The sequence below is a fragment of the Dromiciops gliroides genome, chromosome 3 (assembly GCF_019393635.1).
Source record: "Dromiciops gliroides isolate mDroGli1 chromosome 3, mDroGli1.pri, whole genome shotgun sequence".
NCBI lineage: Eukaryota > Metazoa > Chordata > Mammalia > Microbiotheria > Microbiotheriidae > Dromiciops > Dromiciops gliroides.
This window is the reverse complement of record NC_057863.1, coordinates 490352603-490368740: the sequence shown is the minus strand read 5'-3', so window position 1 is coordinate 490368740 and position 16138 is coordinate 490352603. Positions and strand designations below refer to the sequence as shown.

The window sequence follows — 16138 nt, the reverse complement described above, 5'->3', positions numbered from 1 at the left end:
TGCAATTTTAGTATGCAAGAACAGTAGGCGGCACAGTGGGTAGAGTGCTGGACCTCAAGTCAGGAAGACCTGAGTTCAAATCTAACCTCAGACACTTATTAGCTGTATGTCCCTGGACCAATTCATTAAACCCTGATTGCCTCAGTTTCCTCATCTGTAAAATGAGATGGAGAAGGAAATGGCAAACTACTCCAGTATCTTTACCAAGAAAACCTCAAAGGGGGTCACACAAAGAGTTGGACACAACTGAAAAATGACTAAACAAACAACAATTTTATTAAGCAGGTTGAGTTACATCATAATCAAATTGTTATGTTATATTCAAATATTTTAAAAATCTAATTTCCAGTCAGCAAGAGTAACAAATGCAACAAATGATATCCAGTCTTTCCACTGCAAATTTTAAATTAAAAAAAACTATACTAAAGACTCTTGGACAAAGTAAGGATTATAATGTGGACCTCTTCACTCTGCTTGTTTTGCCCTTGCCTGCTAAGGACACCAATAAATACAAAACTCTTTCCTCCTTCCTCATAAACTGTTCTTTCAGAAGAATTCAGTTCCAAATAACCAATTTAATTTTTTAAACTGGTATTTTCAGAAATTATTTCAATTTTGATCATCTTTTCAAGGTGTCAAAATAATACAAGTACAGGATGGCATGTTTGAGATCAAAAAAACTAAACTAATGCAGGATAGGAAAATAAAAGCCAAGTTTTGATCTAAATAGAAAGCAGATCATTACAATACATTACAACTTAACCAAGCTGGATAATAGTTTTCCAAAATAATTTGGTCAGAACACTTTAAACCGTAAATACCAATAGAGTCTGGGGTATAGGGAAAATATCCAGAATAATGGGGGTGCATACAATGTAAAAAAAGATTTAGCAGATACAGTGTGATAGGAATATTCATGAGATCTGTTCAAAAGGAATCCACAGTGTAACAAGAAATAAAGAAAATGCAGTGTGCATATTTGAATACAAGGTTATTGAGACAAGTAGAAATGTAACAAAAGGAAAGAGAGCAAAGGGAAAGAAGGAATTAAGACTCCATAAGAGGAGCATAGTAAGTATTTGGAGGCAGTGAGAGAATGGAGCTTAAATAGTTTGAAATGATAAAGCATTAGAAATGTTAGGGGAATAGGAATGGGTATAGAATACAGAGTACACAGGGAGTACTCCCAAGTATCCCTTTCCCACCAAAGACTAGATTAGTTATCTTCATGATGGGTTTTAGTTCATAAGTATCCCTTCCCAACCTCATTCAGCCTTCTCTAGCAGAAGACAGAAAGTAAAAAATTAAAAATAAGGTGATACCTTACCAAAGATAGGTTGAAATGGGATAAAGGTTGTTTTATTTAGAAAGAAAAGGCAACCCAGAGGACTAACAATGAACTCAAGACACAGAAAGAAACATACATTAATGGATGTGACCAATGTGAGCATCTGCTTTTGCCTAACTATGAATAACTGTTACAACCATTTTGCTATTCTTTTTTCCCAATTGGGAGGGGTGAGTGGAAAAGGAAAAAATAAATTAATTTAAAAAATAATTAAAAGGGGGCAAAACAAAGGACAATACCTACTGATATTTTTTAAGAAGATATGATGAATGGTGCTTAAATCAAAGGTTAGACTGAAGAAACAAACTTCCAAACAGTAAGCAATTTGAAACAAACTACAGAGGGAGAGCACAATTTGCTTTCCTGAAGGTTAGAATTATAAAATTTTAAGACCTAGATAGAGCTGCAAGAGACCTCAAAGGACATTTAGTACATCTCTTTCATTTTCCAAGAGGAAACTAAAGCCTAGGAAAATCAGATGAATTACTCAAGGCCACAAGTGGTCACAAGGTCAAGAAGTGGATTTGAATACAGGACAACACTTTTTCTACTATACCTTACTGATTTTTCCAAATTCCTACCATCTGCCACTGGAAGCAGAGAGCTAATGCAGATTACCATGACGTATCTTCTAGTTCTAGGATGCCTAAGCTTTAAAAACAAAGGAAAACCACCTATGTATATAGTCTTATCATAGTCTACCAATAATTTGGTTATTCTAAAAGCTATAGAAAATAGCTTGCCATTCATTAGTTCTGTGCTGTACAAAATTCTATATAATGAAAAATAAGGCAATTTCTCCATAGCATGCAGACAAAATTTCAGTGGAAAAATGATCCTTTCACAACCCCTCAAAATTTAACACTAGCAGGCAGTTTTACTGTTAATATAGTGGCAATTAAAGTCTGTATTCAAGTTGTTTAAAAAACCATTTATATTCTTACATATCTGTGCAAATTCTTGGTATATTTTGGATACAAGACTTTGGACATTTAGTGATGCTTTCTGTAGTGATTTTCCTTTTTTTAAAAATAAATTTCCATGTATAAAACAGAAAAAGGACTGCATATCAAAGTTAATTTCTTTTGAAGTTAATTCTCTTTTGAAGTTAACACAACAGGACCAACACTGCCCTGTTTGTCTATATTCCCTTCTGAACTTCCTTTTACTTTTTTTTTTTGCAACCCTATTACTACTAATCCATCATTCTCCCCTTACTCCCCACCTTACTAAAATTGACATTTTATTTACTTAATTGAAACAATCTATTGATCAACTAGCTGTGGGGGTTGGTTGTTTTTTGCTGGTTTTTAAAATAATTTTGCCTCCTCTCTACCAGGTGTTAAACTTGTGGCCTGAAGGTTCAGGCCCACAAAACTCCCCCAACCAAATTAAAATGTAACTGGGAACTGTTTAACAAAATAAATATACAATGCAATATAAATAATGTTAATTTTTGGTATTCTAAGTCAACGGGCAGCTGGTGGGGATCTTTTTCTATGTGAACTTGATGCCAATGGTCTACACCAATGTTTATACTCTAGTTCAAAGCTTCTTAAAATGTGGGTAATGAGCCCATATGGGGTCATGTAACTGAATGTGAGGGTTGCAAAAATTTGTTAATAAAAGGTTATATATACCTACCTATTTTATATACTTATATACCCAGAGTCATGTAAAAATTTCTCAAGGGAAAAAAGGGGTCATGAGTGGAAAAAGTTTAAGCCCTGTTCTGATCCTGTCATTACTATAGCTAGAATTTCTAATGTCAAGTAATAATGGCAACAGAAGACCTTTTTGTTTTACTCTTGTTATTACATACATAGCAAATTAATACTTCTCCCTCAGATATAATGCTAGGTGTTGGTTATCAATAATATCAATAAATACTTTTATTAAAGAAAAATCTTATTAAGGATGTCTTTTAATTACCCAAAGTTATTCCCATAAGCTAAGAATCATCTTTTGTTTTTGTTTTTTGCAGGGCAATGGGGCTTAAGTGACTTGCCCAAGGTCACACAGCTAGTAAGTGTCAAGTGTCTGAGGTCAGATTTGAACTCAGGAACTCCTGAATCCAGGGCCGGTACTTTATCCACTGCGCCACCTAGCCGCCCCAGAATCATCTTTTAATACCAGCATTTTTCTGGTTATTATTTTTTAGCTCTAATTTATGGAGCACTAACCTTAAGGATAAGCAAAGGCAAATGATGGATCTGGGCTGGCAACTACCGATTACAAAAAGAGTAAAATTATACAGAAAAGATACAAGGATACCATAAAAAAAAATGTTTGTACAAAAAGATGAAGTAAAATAACCAAAGTAAGGGAAAATCATAGCAGCCAGCTCTACTGTGAGTGAAGATGCTATGAGCAATCTGGAAAAGGAGGAACAAGAATAGACAGTATGCCATCCATATCAATGGAAGAAATGACTACATCTGTCAACTGAATGATCTATTGTAGTACTGGGCTACTAATAAAATCATCTCATGCTCATTGTTATTAATGTCAATACTGATTAACTCCTTTGTTTCTTTCACAGAGCTATATCATCCTAAAGAACTACAACCTTCAGTGAAACCACCTCTGGAGTCATCCATCCTGTCACTTTCATTAATCTTCACACTCTCTCCTTAAATGCCTCCTCTTCCAATCTGCCTTCAAAACATGCTGAGTTTGCTGATACTGCAACTTTGATTTCAGCAATATAAGTAACTCCCAAGTGAGTAAATTCCTCTGCCAATGAACTTTTGGTATTAAAGAGTTAATTACAGGAGTAGTACAAAACTCAAATGGAAATGGATCCACATGCTGACTTAGAAAATTAACATTATCTATGTTGTAGTGAACTTTTATTAAACATTTCCCTCTATCCAGTACACCATTCTGCCTTTGCCAGATTTCAGCTAGCCAAAAAAGTTTTTTACCCCTGAAACTAATTAGCTCTGTCTAAACTCACTTTTACTTCTGCCATTTTCTTACCAGTCACATTCATCTCAACCTGGTTTCTCCACCTCCTACTATTAACAGAGACGAAAAAGGAACTCTATTGACAAATTTAATGGCTTTCCTTCAGTTATAATTCTTCTTTTTTTGTTTTGTTTTGGTTTTTTGTGGGGCAGTGGGGGTTAAGTGACTTGCCCAGGGTCACACAGCTAGTAAGTGTCAAGTGTCTGAGGCCAGATTTGAACTCAGGTACTCCTGAATCCAGGGCCAGTGCTCTCTATCCACTGCGCCACCTAGCCACCCCCCAGTTATAATTCTTCTTGATCTCACTTCAGCATTTGATACTGTTGATCTCTCTCAAAAAATAGGCAGGAAGTCTTAAAAATAAATAAATAAATAAACATTTTTATTTAAAGTTTTGAGTTGGAGGGCAGCTAGGTGGCTCCATGGATAAAGCACTGGCCCTGAATTCAGGAGGACCTGAGTTCAAATCTGACCTCAGACACTTGACACTTACTGGCTGTGTGACCCTGGGCAAGGCACTTAACCCTAATTGCCCCACCAAAAAAAAAAAAAGTGCAATTTGAGCTCTCCTCCCTAACAACTTTCAAGGAAGAACATACTGTGGAAAGCACAGCACCTGTTTCTTCTATCTCTGCTGTGTTTTATTCTTTCCTGATCTTAGGTGAATGAACATGTGAGACAGAATACATTAGGTTATAACCTTATGAGCTTCAAAAGACACAGTCCAGCAATCATTAGACCAAGCAGGTCTATCTAAGGTAATATCTATGCCCTATAATTGTGGGAACAACTCATCTACGGGCTATGTCACACCAACTTTGTAAGGATTCCCAAGTGAGAAAAGGGATCCCAACATTGAGGGATGTTGGAGAATGGGTGGAGAATGTTTTGTTAGCATTTTAAGTTTGAGTCTACTCTCTCCAGAAACCCAGTAAGTGTGTAGGTGGTAGACTAAACCTCTCAGTTTGGAGAATGGCATTGTATTTGACCTAGCAATACCTTTTCAGGGGGCAGCTAGGTGGCGTAGTGGATAAAGCACCGGCCCTGGATTCGGGAGGACCTGAGTTCAAATCTGGCCTCAGATACTTGACACTTACTAGCTGAGTGACCCTGGGCAAGTCACTTAATGCTCATTGCCCCCCCCAAGGAAGAAAGAAAATACCTTTTCAGTAAACATCCCTTTGTAAAAGCTTAAAAAAGAAAAACTACTTGAACTTTCCTGTCATACCCTGTATCCAATCAGTGATTAGAGATTTTTATCTCTAAAATCTCTCTCCAACCTGTGTCCTCTACATACAATCTGTGACGCCAACTGCATGCCACCCTAGTTCAAACCTTTTAACACCTCTTCCCTGCCAAAGTAGTCTTGGGGGTACCAGAAAGTTAGCTGTGTGATTTTGATCATATCACTGTTGACAGAAAATTATAAATGCCTTCTACTTACATTCCAAGCTGCCAGTAATCTGGTTCCAACCTATCCTCTTCCAACCTTTCCACTATTTTAGTTAAATTGGATTCTGCTCCTCAATCTCAATCACTCCACTTACATTTAACAAGCTTTTGCTTTCATATAGTATTATCCATGCCTGGAATGGAAACTACTCTCAAAATCTCAATCTCTACATGTTAAAATGCCTTCCCCTTTACTTCAAGGACTAATTCAGGGCATACCTTAAAGGCTACAAGAAGCCTTAACCTAATCCTCCAAGCTCAGGGTTCCAACTTTTTTGTTTGTTTAACAGACACCTTTGGACAGGCTGGTAAAGACAATGGACTCCTCAAGATACTATTTTTAAATACATAAAATACATAGGATCACAAATGAAACCAATTATATTGAAAAAATTAAAGTATTAAAAAAAATTACAGACCTTCCAGTCAAACCCTTGTCCTAGCTGAAAATATCACAGAATCTCAGAACTAGAAGGGCACTCAGAGGTCATTCAGTCCACTGTTTGTGCTAAGTTGTCTCTCTCAAATCACATTTCTTACAGAACTGCCTGAACCTCTTTTCTGTACAAAATCAATCTTAAATCATAGATTTGTGTGTGTGTGTGTGTGTGTGTGTATACACCCTTACGTACACACACACACACCCCTTCCCCAATTTGATATATTTGAGGACAGGAATATTTTTGTATTCCTAATATCTTGCAAATAACAAACACTTAAAATAATTGTATGTTGAATTCATTAGTACCATTTATCCACAGATCCATCATTTTCTGAAAATTGAAGAAAAGGGGTTTTTTTCAGGATCAAAACTGAGTTAATTCTAGTCAGTTGTAGCCTGGAAGGATGAACTAGAATTTGAGGATTATGGTGATTTACCAAATGATTACAAAGATCAAGGAGATTTTAATAATAAATGAGAGAAGAAGAGTCTGCAGGTTCCATCAGGAATGGCATTAGCTGTGTGACCCTGGGCAAGTCACTTAACCCTCACTGCCCCACCAAAAAAAAAAAAAAAAGGAATGGTTGGGCAACTGCTCTGAATTACTGAAACACTTGGCTATTCAAGTGGCAAACCCTGTATCATCATAAAATTCAAACTGAGTTCTAGACTTCAAACCTTTGCCTCTAAAAAATCCAATTCCCTGGACAAGCATCTGATATACAATATAAATCCAAATATCCTCTCTGCTTATTGTGCAGGCAAGAAAGAGGAAGATAAGAATAAAGGTGGAACCACAGAATACTTTAGTTTGGGTGGCTGTTCTGGTTTTCTACTGCATATTACCCAGTATTAGGACTTCCTTGTTCACAATACAGAACCATAGTATTTCAATAACCTGAAGTGTATTCAATCATTTCATGAGCTGTTAAATGTAATAAAAATTCCACACTTCACCATTTGGATTTATTCACTTTCTTAAAAAAATAAAGTACTGAGTATCCTCTGTATGGTAGGTGGGTATAAGGACATGATACAAAAATGTAGAACTGGTCACTGTCCACATGGAGTTTTAGTGATCTAAGATCACATTGTCTTTATTTGAAAGTAGATTCATTAATATAAAAGATAACTTACGTTGTAAGCAAGAATGCTCCATCACCACATCTTTCCAGGGCCTTTCGTGCTGGAGGTTTTGCAGCAAATTCTACAAAACCTTTTCCTGTTGCTCGTCCACGATTCATCCCACCACTACAAACAGCTTCTCCACAGGACCAAACTGAGAAAATGCTTGCTCTAGAAGCTCATTAGAAACTACAGGTGAAAGGTTCTTGACAGTCAAGCAGCTCCATGAGTAGCAAATCGAATTCGGAGTGGTCTGCTTTCAAAATGGTGCCATCCAGCTCTGCTTTTGCAATTTCAAACCAGAGTTCTGGACTCCTTTTGGGGGGAAAAAAGAATTTACAAATTATTTGTAGACATTCCTAAATATGCTATCATACTGAAAAGGCATCACTGAAAAAACTGTGGAGTTCACTATGTTTTGCTTATTCTACTTATTTTAAGTCAAAAATAACTAGGTCTTTTCAAAAGTGTTTAGTTTTAAATGGCCCTAATGATCATCTAGACCATTATTTTAAGGAATCATAAAGGCAGAAGTGAAAGATCACAAAATCCAAGCATTTGAAAGAATATTCCAGGATTCCAGGAATCTTTCATCAAGAGTAACCCATTCAATTTCTGCAGATCAATTTTAATAAGTTTTCTAATACTAAAACAATATTTGGCTGATTCTAAATCCCAGTCAAAAACCTATCTTCTGGGTCCAAGCAATATAAGAAATTAATTTCTCTTCCACATGAAAACTGTAAATTTTTCAAGTTTCACTAAGCCTTCTCTTATCCAGGCCCAAACACTGCCTTTCTCTTATTCTTTTTATGGACTCATTTTCAAGACCCCTCCATCACCTGGGATACCCCTCCTTATTACCAAAGCCCTGGGGCTGCAACCTCATATTTCCTATCTCCCAATGCTCTTTCTAGTACATCATCTCCAACAAATAACCAATCCTACCACAAAAATGACTGGCAAAGTCATAAACATTAACCAACCAAAAATTACCTCATATAAGTGTAGAATTAGACCTGAAAGGGAACTAAGAGATAATTTAGTCTAGCATCATTTTACTTCCATTATTAAGACTTCCCAAGATTAGGCATGAGAACAAAAATCATACTTCAATCATATGATCATGATTAAGAGCTAGAAAGTACCTATGGGGCCATCAAGTCCAATTCTTTCATTTTAGAAATGAGAAACCGAAGCCAGAGAAGTTCCATGACTTGCCTAGTAAAAGTAGTGACTAAGACCAGTTTTGAATCCAAGGCTTCCTGACTCCAATCCAGAACGCTACTCCACTGCTACTTCTCATCAAACATAAGAATTTTATCTTCATTTGTAAAATCGGGGTTTTTTCCATACAATCACATTGCAGTAACTGAGTTTGATGTATGTAGGTAGGCACAATCCACTCTACAAAAAGGCAAGATTTAGGGGCAGCTAGGTGGCACAGTGGATAAACGCACTGGCCCTGGATTCAAGAAGACCTGAGTTCAAATCTGACCTCAGACACTTGACACTTATTAGCTGTGTGATTCTGGGCAAGTCACTTAACCCTCACTGCCCGCCAAAAAACAAAAAAACCCCAAAAGGCAAAATTTTACATTTATTTCCATTATCAAAATACAAGATAAAGATAGTTAATTATGTTAACTCATACAAGCATTCTTCAATTATAAAGGCAAATGCATTATAAAAAGCCACGCTAAAAAGTTCAATTAGTAAACAAACATTCTTGTTGACTTTCCTTAAGAAATGAAGCTACATTCCCAGAAGGAAAAAAAAATTCTATTTGTTAAAATAACATCCACCTCCCCAAAAGTAACTACACCAAGTCACTTCCCCAATCATTGTCAACTACCATCGGAACAATGGAAAACTATTCAACACTACATACACTACATCTGGATCTATTTACGACAAAACATTTGGAGGACAGACCCCTTTATAAATCCATGAGTCTATTAAATAAATTACGTGCCCTTGGCCATTCTAATAGCAGTTCTGATGATCTCATAAGGTTGTTTTAAAAGTGGCTTTAAGGAAACGATTTTAAAGTATAAAAAACAAAGGGCAGGAAACAGTGCAACCCAAAAGCTCTACTAATTCCAAGATTACCATAATTATTCTATTATTTGCCCTCTCCCATTATCCAGAGGAAATGAAAAAATAGTAGAATCAATGGGTCTGATTCACTGTAAGTGGGAAACAGGCAACAAATGGTAGGTGAGAAAGTGAGAAAAAAGTAGACCTTCCATCTCCATTCACTTAAACAAAATTTGTTTTAAGGGGGGAAAAAAAAAACATGATTTCTACAGCACAGTGGGAAACGCCATCAGTTCCACTCTTAAAAAAAAACCCTCCAACCTCAGAATCACAGAGGCACAAGGACAAAGGAAAACATGAAATTTTTGCCATCTTGTCTTCATTGCACAACAAAACGAGGGGCAAAAATTAAAAGATTTAATTTTATAATTCTATTATTATATCCTGTTTTCCAAAAAACTCTGTCGGCATTATAAACTGACAGGGTTTGATTCGTTTGCATTATGTAAAAGCAGGCTAATATATTGATGCTAAACTTAAATTTTAAACTACTTCTGACAAAGCTCCAACTTCACATCAAATACTAAGGTCAGTTCTTAAACTTCACTCCTAAACAGAACTAGTTTGGTTAATAGCTGACTCCTATTTTGATGGACATTTGTTTGAAAGTGTAAATTTAAATATATTCAGGACATATATGTTTCAACATATGTTTAGGACATTTTCCATTTACTGCATGGTCACTGCTTTGGGTAGCTTTTAAAATTGTCTAACATAAAAGAAGTCTGAGTAACTAAAACTCACTTTTCTGACAATGAAAGCTTATTTTGAATACCAATCTATGAAAATACTGCAAAAACGCAATAAAGTATTTCACATTTTGTTCACTAAGAAAATCACCATATTGAAGAAAATACATCATGTTCAAAAAACCTTTAAATTATAAAACATATGCTACAGATCTAATCTAACTTTGATAAACCGTTCTTAAAAACAGAAGGCCCTCCTCTAACCAACTGAGCAATTTTCCATCTTTAAGAAATTCACAAAAATTAAGATTTTCAAATGCTAATCAATCCAATAACCAAACAGTGACTCCAGAAAGACTTAAGATGAAACATACCTATCACTTTTCTGAGAAGTGGTGAGCCTAGGTGTGGGAGACTATACCTAATTAGACCTGGATAATATGTAAATTTATTTTGATAACTGTACTTTGTGATTGTGTGAGTTGGGGAGAAAGGATGGTGTGGGGAGGGGAAGTGATAACCATATAAAAAGAAAAGCATTAATAAAACTTTTTTTTCAAATGGTGAACCCTATCAAGTTGTTTTTTCCCCTCAACTCTTCATAACACTACGTCATTGCTTCCTCATGCCTGCACTGTACTACACAGTAGCATCATGGCCTAAAGCCTTAGAAGTTTAAGTCCGTATTTGTACCAGCGAAGGTTAAAAACTATTCGAGATTTCGGTCAATAGCATCGACCTCCCCCAAAATTAACTAGACCAACCACTGGCAACTACTAGCGGAACCATGGACAGCTGTTCAACAGTAGATATGCTTTATCTGGATCAGCTTTTAAGACAAAATATTTGGAGGACAGGCCCTTTTTAAACCTATGAAAGCCTATGAATTAAATAACGTGCCTTGGCCATTCCGATAGGAGTTCTGATGGTCAAAGAGAAAAGGATTTTAAGTGGAAACATGAAAGAAATCGACCTTTTCTCACTAATAAATTTCCTGATAAAGACTGGGTCTTTAAAACGAACCTTACTCAAAGGGACGATACCTCCACAGCTCCTCCCCCCTCCCCATGGCTTCATTAGCGTTTATTCTGTGTCAACACTTCCAAAGAGCCCCCCCCCTCCACTTTTTCTCCGACTACAAAGAAATCCCGGCCTGAGGCGCCTCCTGCAGGACAACAAGGGCAAAGACGCTCCCTCGGGGAATGGTGAAAAAGCGAAATCTGGAACAGACCGAAAACTGGATTTTAAACCGGGACAAGGCAGGCAACGGCGAGCCGCCTGGACTCGAACCCGAGGCTAACTGCCAAGAATGGGGGAGCCGGACGTGGGAAAGGCCGGGGGCACCGGCAGGCCCGGAAGAGGCCCGACACGCCGCTGAGCCGCACGCGGTCGGTAATGTAGGGGCGGCCATGGCGGCGGCCCCCGGGGACACTCGGGGAGCTGGGGGAAGGGAGGGGCGCGCGCGTGAGCGTGGCGAGGGCAATGAGGCCCCGAGTCTAGCCCCCTCTCACCAGACGTATGAAGCCGAAGCCGCGGTCCCGGTTAATGAAGACCTCGCTAGGCTCCCCGTAGCGCTCGAAGAGCCGCTTGAAGTCCTCCTCGGTGATGTCCGTGGGGAGGTTCCCCACAAAGAGGCGGCAGCGCTGCGTATAGGTTTTCTCTCCCGGCTTCAGGAAACTCTTGATGTCGATAGTGAAGCCCATCTCTTCCTCCTGGTGATCCTCCTGGGGCGCCGAGGGGGGCGGCGCCTGCTCCCCGGCCAGAGCGAGCGCCATGGCAGCCGCAGCTGCCGTCTCGCTCTCCCCCGCCGCCGACTCCAAGGCCCGCAGGCGGGCCGGGTTTTTCTCGATCCGCACTTGCTTCAGATTTCCTCTCAACATGATGGCTCCCCCAAATTCGCTGGAGTCTGGGGAAAAATTAAAAAAGATATCCGTAGGATGGAAAAAAAGGCCAGGCAAGCCACAAGATGGAACCAGGCGTTTAGCTCCTGCTCCACACACCCGAGCCGCGGCAACAGCGCTTTCAAAATGGCGCTGCCAAAAGCTGCAGCTAGTTGTAACGTTGCCGAGCCCAAGCCCCGCCCCCGCCGTGCGCTGCGGCGCCGCGCCCTCCGCGCCTGCGCACGTCAGTCCGTGGCTCGAACTTTTCGAGAATGTCTCTTTTTGATCGATACGAAGGAGCCTCTTCTTGCACATGCGCTAGACTGCTCTCTGATTGCCTTAACCTCCCTGATTAAGAAGAATCTACTTGTGCTGGCTACGCGAAGTTTTACGGTGGATTTGCGAGAAAAATTAAGTTTTGCCTTTGCAAACTGTGAAAAAACAAATGGATGGGGAACGAGCTTTATTGTTTGCTCAACCAGGTTCTTAGACAAAGTGAAGAATTTCAAATTTCCACACACAATGTGAGATCTGCTTATAATGGCTGTAGATAGCTATATAATATAGTTAGTAATAATGACACGTGTTTATATAGCAGTCTAAGGCCCAGTAAGTGTATATAGTAGTACCTTCACTTTGCAGATGAAGAAACTGAGGCTATTGATATTGTCATAACAATACTAGCTAGTAATTATGCATCGAATTAAGGTTTGCAAAGTATTTTGCAAAATCTCATTTGCTCTTCACAGCAGCCCTAGGAGATGTGTTATTGTACTCATTTTATAGATGAGGAAACTGAGGCAGAGGTTAATTGACTTGCCCAGGGTCACACAGTAAGTATCTGAGATTGGATGTGAAACTCAGGTTTTCCTGACTCCAGGTCCATCCACCAGCCAAAAACCCTCTCATCTCTTCAGAGTAAGGTATAAGAAGACTGAAAAGAAAGAAGGAGGAGAGGTTTTGAACATTAAGGCTTTAAACACCAAACAAAAGAGTTCATATTTGGTCCTGGAGGTGATAGGGAGCCACTGCAGTTTATTGATTAGGGGATGACACAATCAGGGCTGTCCTTTAGGAAAATCACTTTAGTGGCTGAATGGGGGATGGATTGGAGTGGGGAGAGACTTGAGGCAGGTGGACCCACCAGCAGGCTAGTGCAATAACCCAGGTGTGTAGTAATGAGGGCCTGAACTAGAGTGTTGGCAGTGTCACAGAGGAGAGAAGGAGGAGTACTATAGAGATTTTGCAAAAGTAAAATCAACAGGTTTTGGCAACAAAGTGATGAGAGTGAGAGAAAGGGGGGGGTGTCAAGGATGGGAAACTGAGGAACTAAGAGGGGTGTTGCCCTCTCCAGTAATAGGGGATGAGGGTGCACCATGCCAAGTTTAGGGGAAAAGATAATGAGTTCCATATTGGATATGTTAATTTTGGACAAAATAGTGAAAAATTATACATTTTCTCTCTGGAACTACTCTCCTAAGCCCATACCCCTTGTCACTGACAGGTTTGATCCTCAGAGCTTTTGAAGTATGACTCCTCAGGGCTCTAGGGGTCACCCTGAGGGTTGGGAGGTATCTTTCCAATTTTTTAGCTCACAAGCCCAGCAACCCATTGTGCTTCCCAGTATGATTATAGGTTGATTATATTAGACAAGCAGATTTAATTAGCTTTTTCTTAGAAAGGGGCAATTAACCAAGGTGATTTGTTTGGTACAGGCATACCTAGGAGATATTGTGGTTACAGTTCCAGACCACAAAAATTAAGCATATATCACAATAAGCATGTCACATGAATTTTCTGGTTTCCCAAATATAGTAGGAAGTTATATTTATACTATACTGCAGTCCATTAAATATGCAATAGTATTATGTCTTAAAAAACTATGTACATACTTTAATTAAAAAACACTTCATTGCTAAAACATGCTAACCATCATCCGAACTTTCAGCCAGCCCTAATCTTTTTGCTGTTGGCCTAGAACCAAGGTTCTTAAATTGTGGGTTGTGACCCCTTATGGAGATGCATAACTTAATGTGAGGGTCACGAAAAATTTGGCAACAGTAAAAGATTATGTATATTTATTTTATATATCTATATACCCGAGGTCAAGTAACAATTCCTCTGGCAAAAAAGGCTCTCAAGTGAAAAAAGTTTAAGAAGGCCTGACCTAGAAGACATGTAAGACATACGCAGCTTCTAGAAACACTTTTGTTAATATCTTCAAGCTGTTCCCTTTAATTATGAAGTAACTTTTCTGCTGGGCTCTTGTTAGAACCTTGAGTCTGAGTCAGAGGCTACGGTTTAAGCTGGTCCAGTGAAGTTGCTAGGATGCGGTAGGGGCGGAGAGGTTGGTTACCTAAAAACTAAAACCCAAAGCTGCCTAATGACTAAGAAGACTCATGAATCAATCTGTTCTCAATATCTGTCTTGTCAGTGTTCCTCCAGTTCCCATCCAAGGACTTAGTCTCAAGTTTTTGATTGATTGATTGCTTGAATACTGGTCTGTAAAGCTTATTCATATCTCTGATTTGTATCTAGCAAGATGTGTAAGATAAAGGTACCTAGACTAAATGGAGTGGGGTGATATCAACTGCCCTCTTTTTTGGGGGGGAAGGGAGGCAATAAGGGTTAAGTGACTTGCCCAGGGTCACACAGCTTGTGTCAAGTGTCTGAGGCTGGATTTGAACTCAGGACCTCCTGAATCTAGGGCTAGTACTTTATCCAATGTACCACCTAGCTGCCCCCCTGCCATGATCTCTTAATTGTCAAATCTGATGACCTTTTTCTCAGTCATCTTCAACTGACCTTTAACATAAAGGCAGGTAGATGGTAAAGTAGATTGAGCATAGAGCCTGGAGTTAGGAAAACTTTAGTTCAAATCCAGCTTCAGACACTATCTGTGTGACCCTGGGCAAGTCACTTAATGTCTGTCTGCTTCAGTTTCCTCAACTATAAAATGGGCATATTAACAGCATCTTCTTCCAGGTTATTGTGAGGATCAAATGAGATTATGTTTATAAAGCACTGTGTCAAGATAATGGAATGTGGTAGATGAGATTTAGCAGATACTCAAGGGCCCACCTAGAGACTGAGTTAAACTGATCGAATTAGATAAGGCAACTGACTGTTGACTGCTTACTAGATTGTAAGCACACCAGGCTGGTACTTAAGAAGGTATGTTCTCAGAAGCTAAAAACTTTGAACTTTACATTGAGACTACCTTCGGGTCCAGTGAACCAATGAATTTGAATGACACTAGCCAATCAGCTTGAAGAACCTCCCATTTCAGGGAGGGGAACATGAAGGAGGAAGTGGACGCTGGCAAGAGAGTTCTCTCTCTTTTGGTGTGAGACTTTGGGTGGTGGCAGAGGACTTCAGAAGTAAGAGGTTTAGGAAGGCGAGGATTTCCAGGCTATAATAAATATGTTCTCAATCTTTCTCTTTCTTTTACTATCTTTCAATAAACCCTTTAAAAACCTAAACTCGTTTATCAGTGATTTTAGGCAGTTTCCCCCCAAAACTAGGGGGACAGATTAGAACCCACATTTAGAATTTAAATTACACAGCACTTAGCACAGTGCTTCTAATATAGTAGGCACTATTTAGATGTTATAATCCTTCCCCCCAAAAAGAAAAATCCATCATTCAGTCAACATATGTGTAGCCAGCGTTTTCTATGTGCTGGGCACTGAACCAAAATATTCACTGAATTCCTTTAAACATTTTTTTCCTAACACCTTTGGATACAAGTAGATTTATAGCCATTAGATTCAATTCAGTTAAGTTTAGCAAGCATTTATTCAGTGCCTACTATATGTGTTAGTACTGTGCCAATCCAGAGGAATATTAATAACCCACCGTTACATATCATTTTAAGGATTATATATCACTTTCCTTACAATAATCCTATAAAGGAAGGGGTTTATGTATTATTATTCCCATTTTACTAAGGGTTAGACAGTCAGTGGCTAGTTGACCATTTATTTATCAGGTATGTTGTAGAGAGAATGCTTGTTTGGATATAACCTGGTCTAAAATGCCTCTCAAATTCCTTCCAATTATGAGGTTCTATAATTATATGAAGTAACAAGTATCAGAACTAACATCTGAGCCCAAGTCTTCTGACTTCCAG

The 16138-nt window shown here is 38.7% G+C and overlaps 1 protein-coding gene across 1 annotated transcript in view; it reads right to left on the bottom strand.

Annotated features, from left to right (window-relative positions):
• The window catches only part of PSPC1 (paraspeckle component 1), a 54840-nt gene extending 42519 nt beyond the window's left edge, over positions 1–12321 (bottom strand). Inside the window, 6 exon segments of the mRNA XM_043997417.1 lie at positions 7350–7453; positions 7456–7556; positions 7559–7594; positions 7597–7633; positions 7635–7652; positions 11638–12321. Coding sequence (XP_043853352.1) covers positions 7350–7453; positions 7456–7556; positions 7559–7594; positions 7597–7633; positions 7635–7652; positions 11638–12321 — 980 coding nt within the window.
• Positions 12322–16138: the final 3817 nt, after the last annotated feature.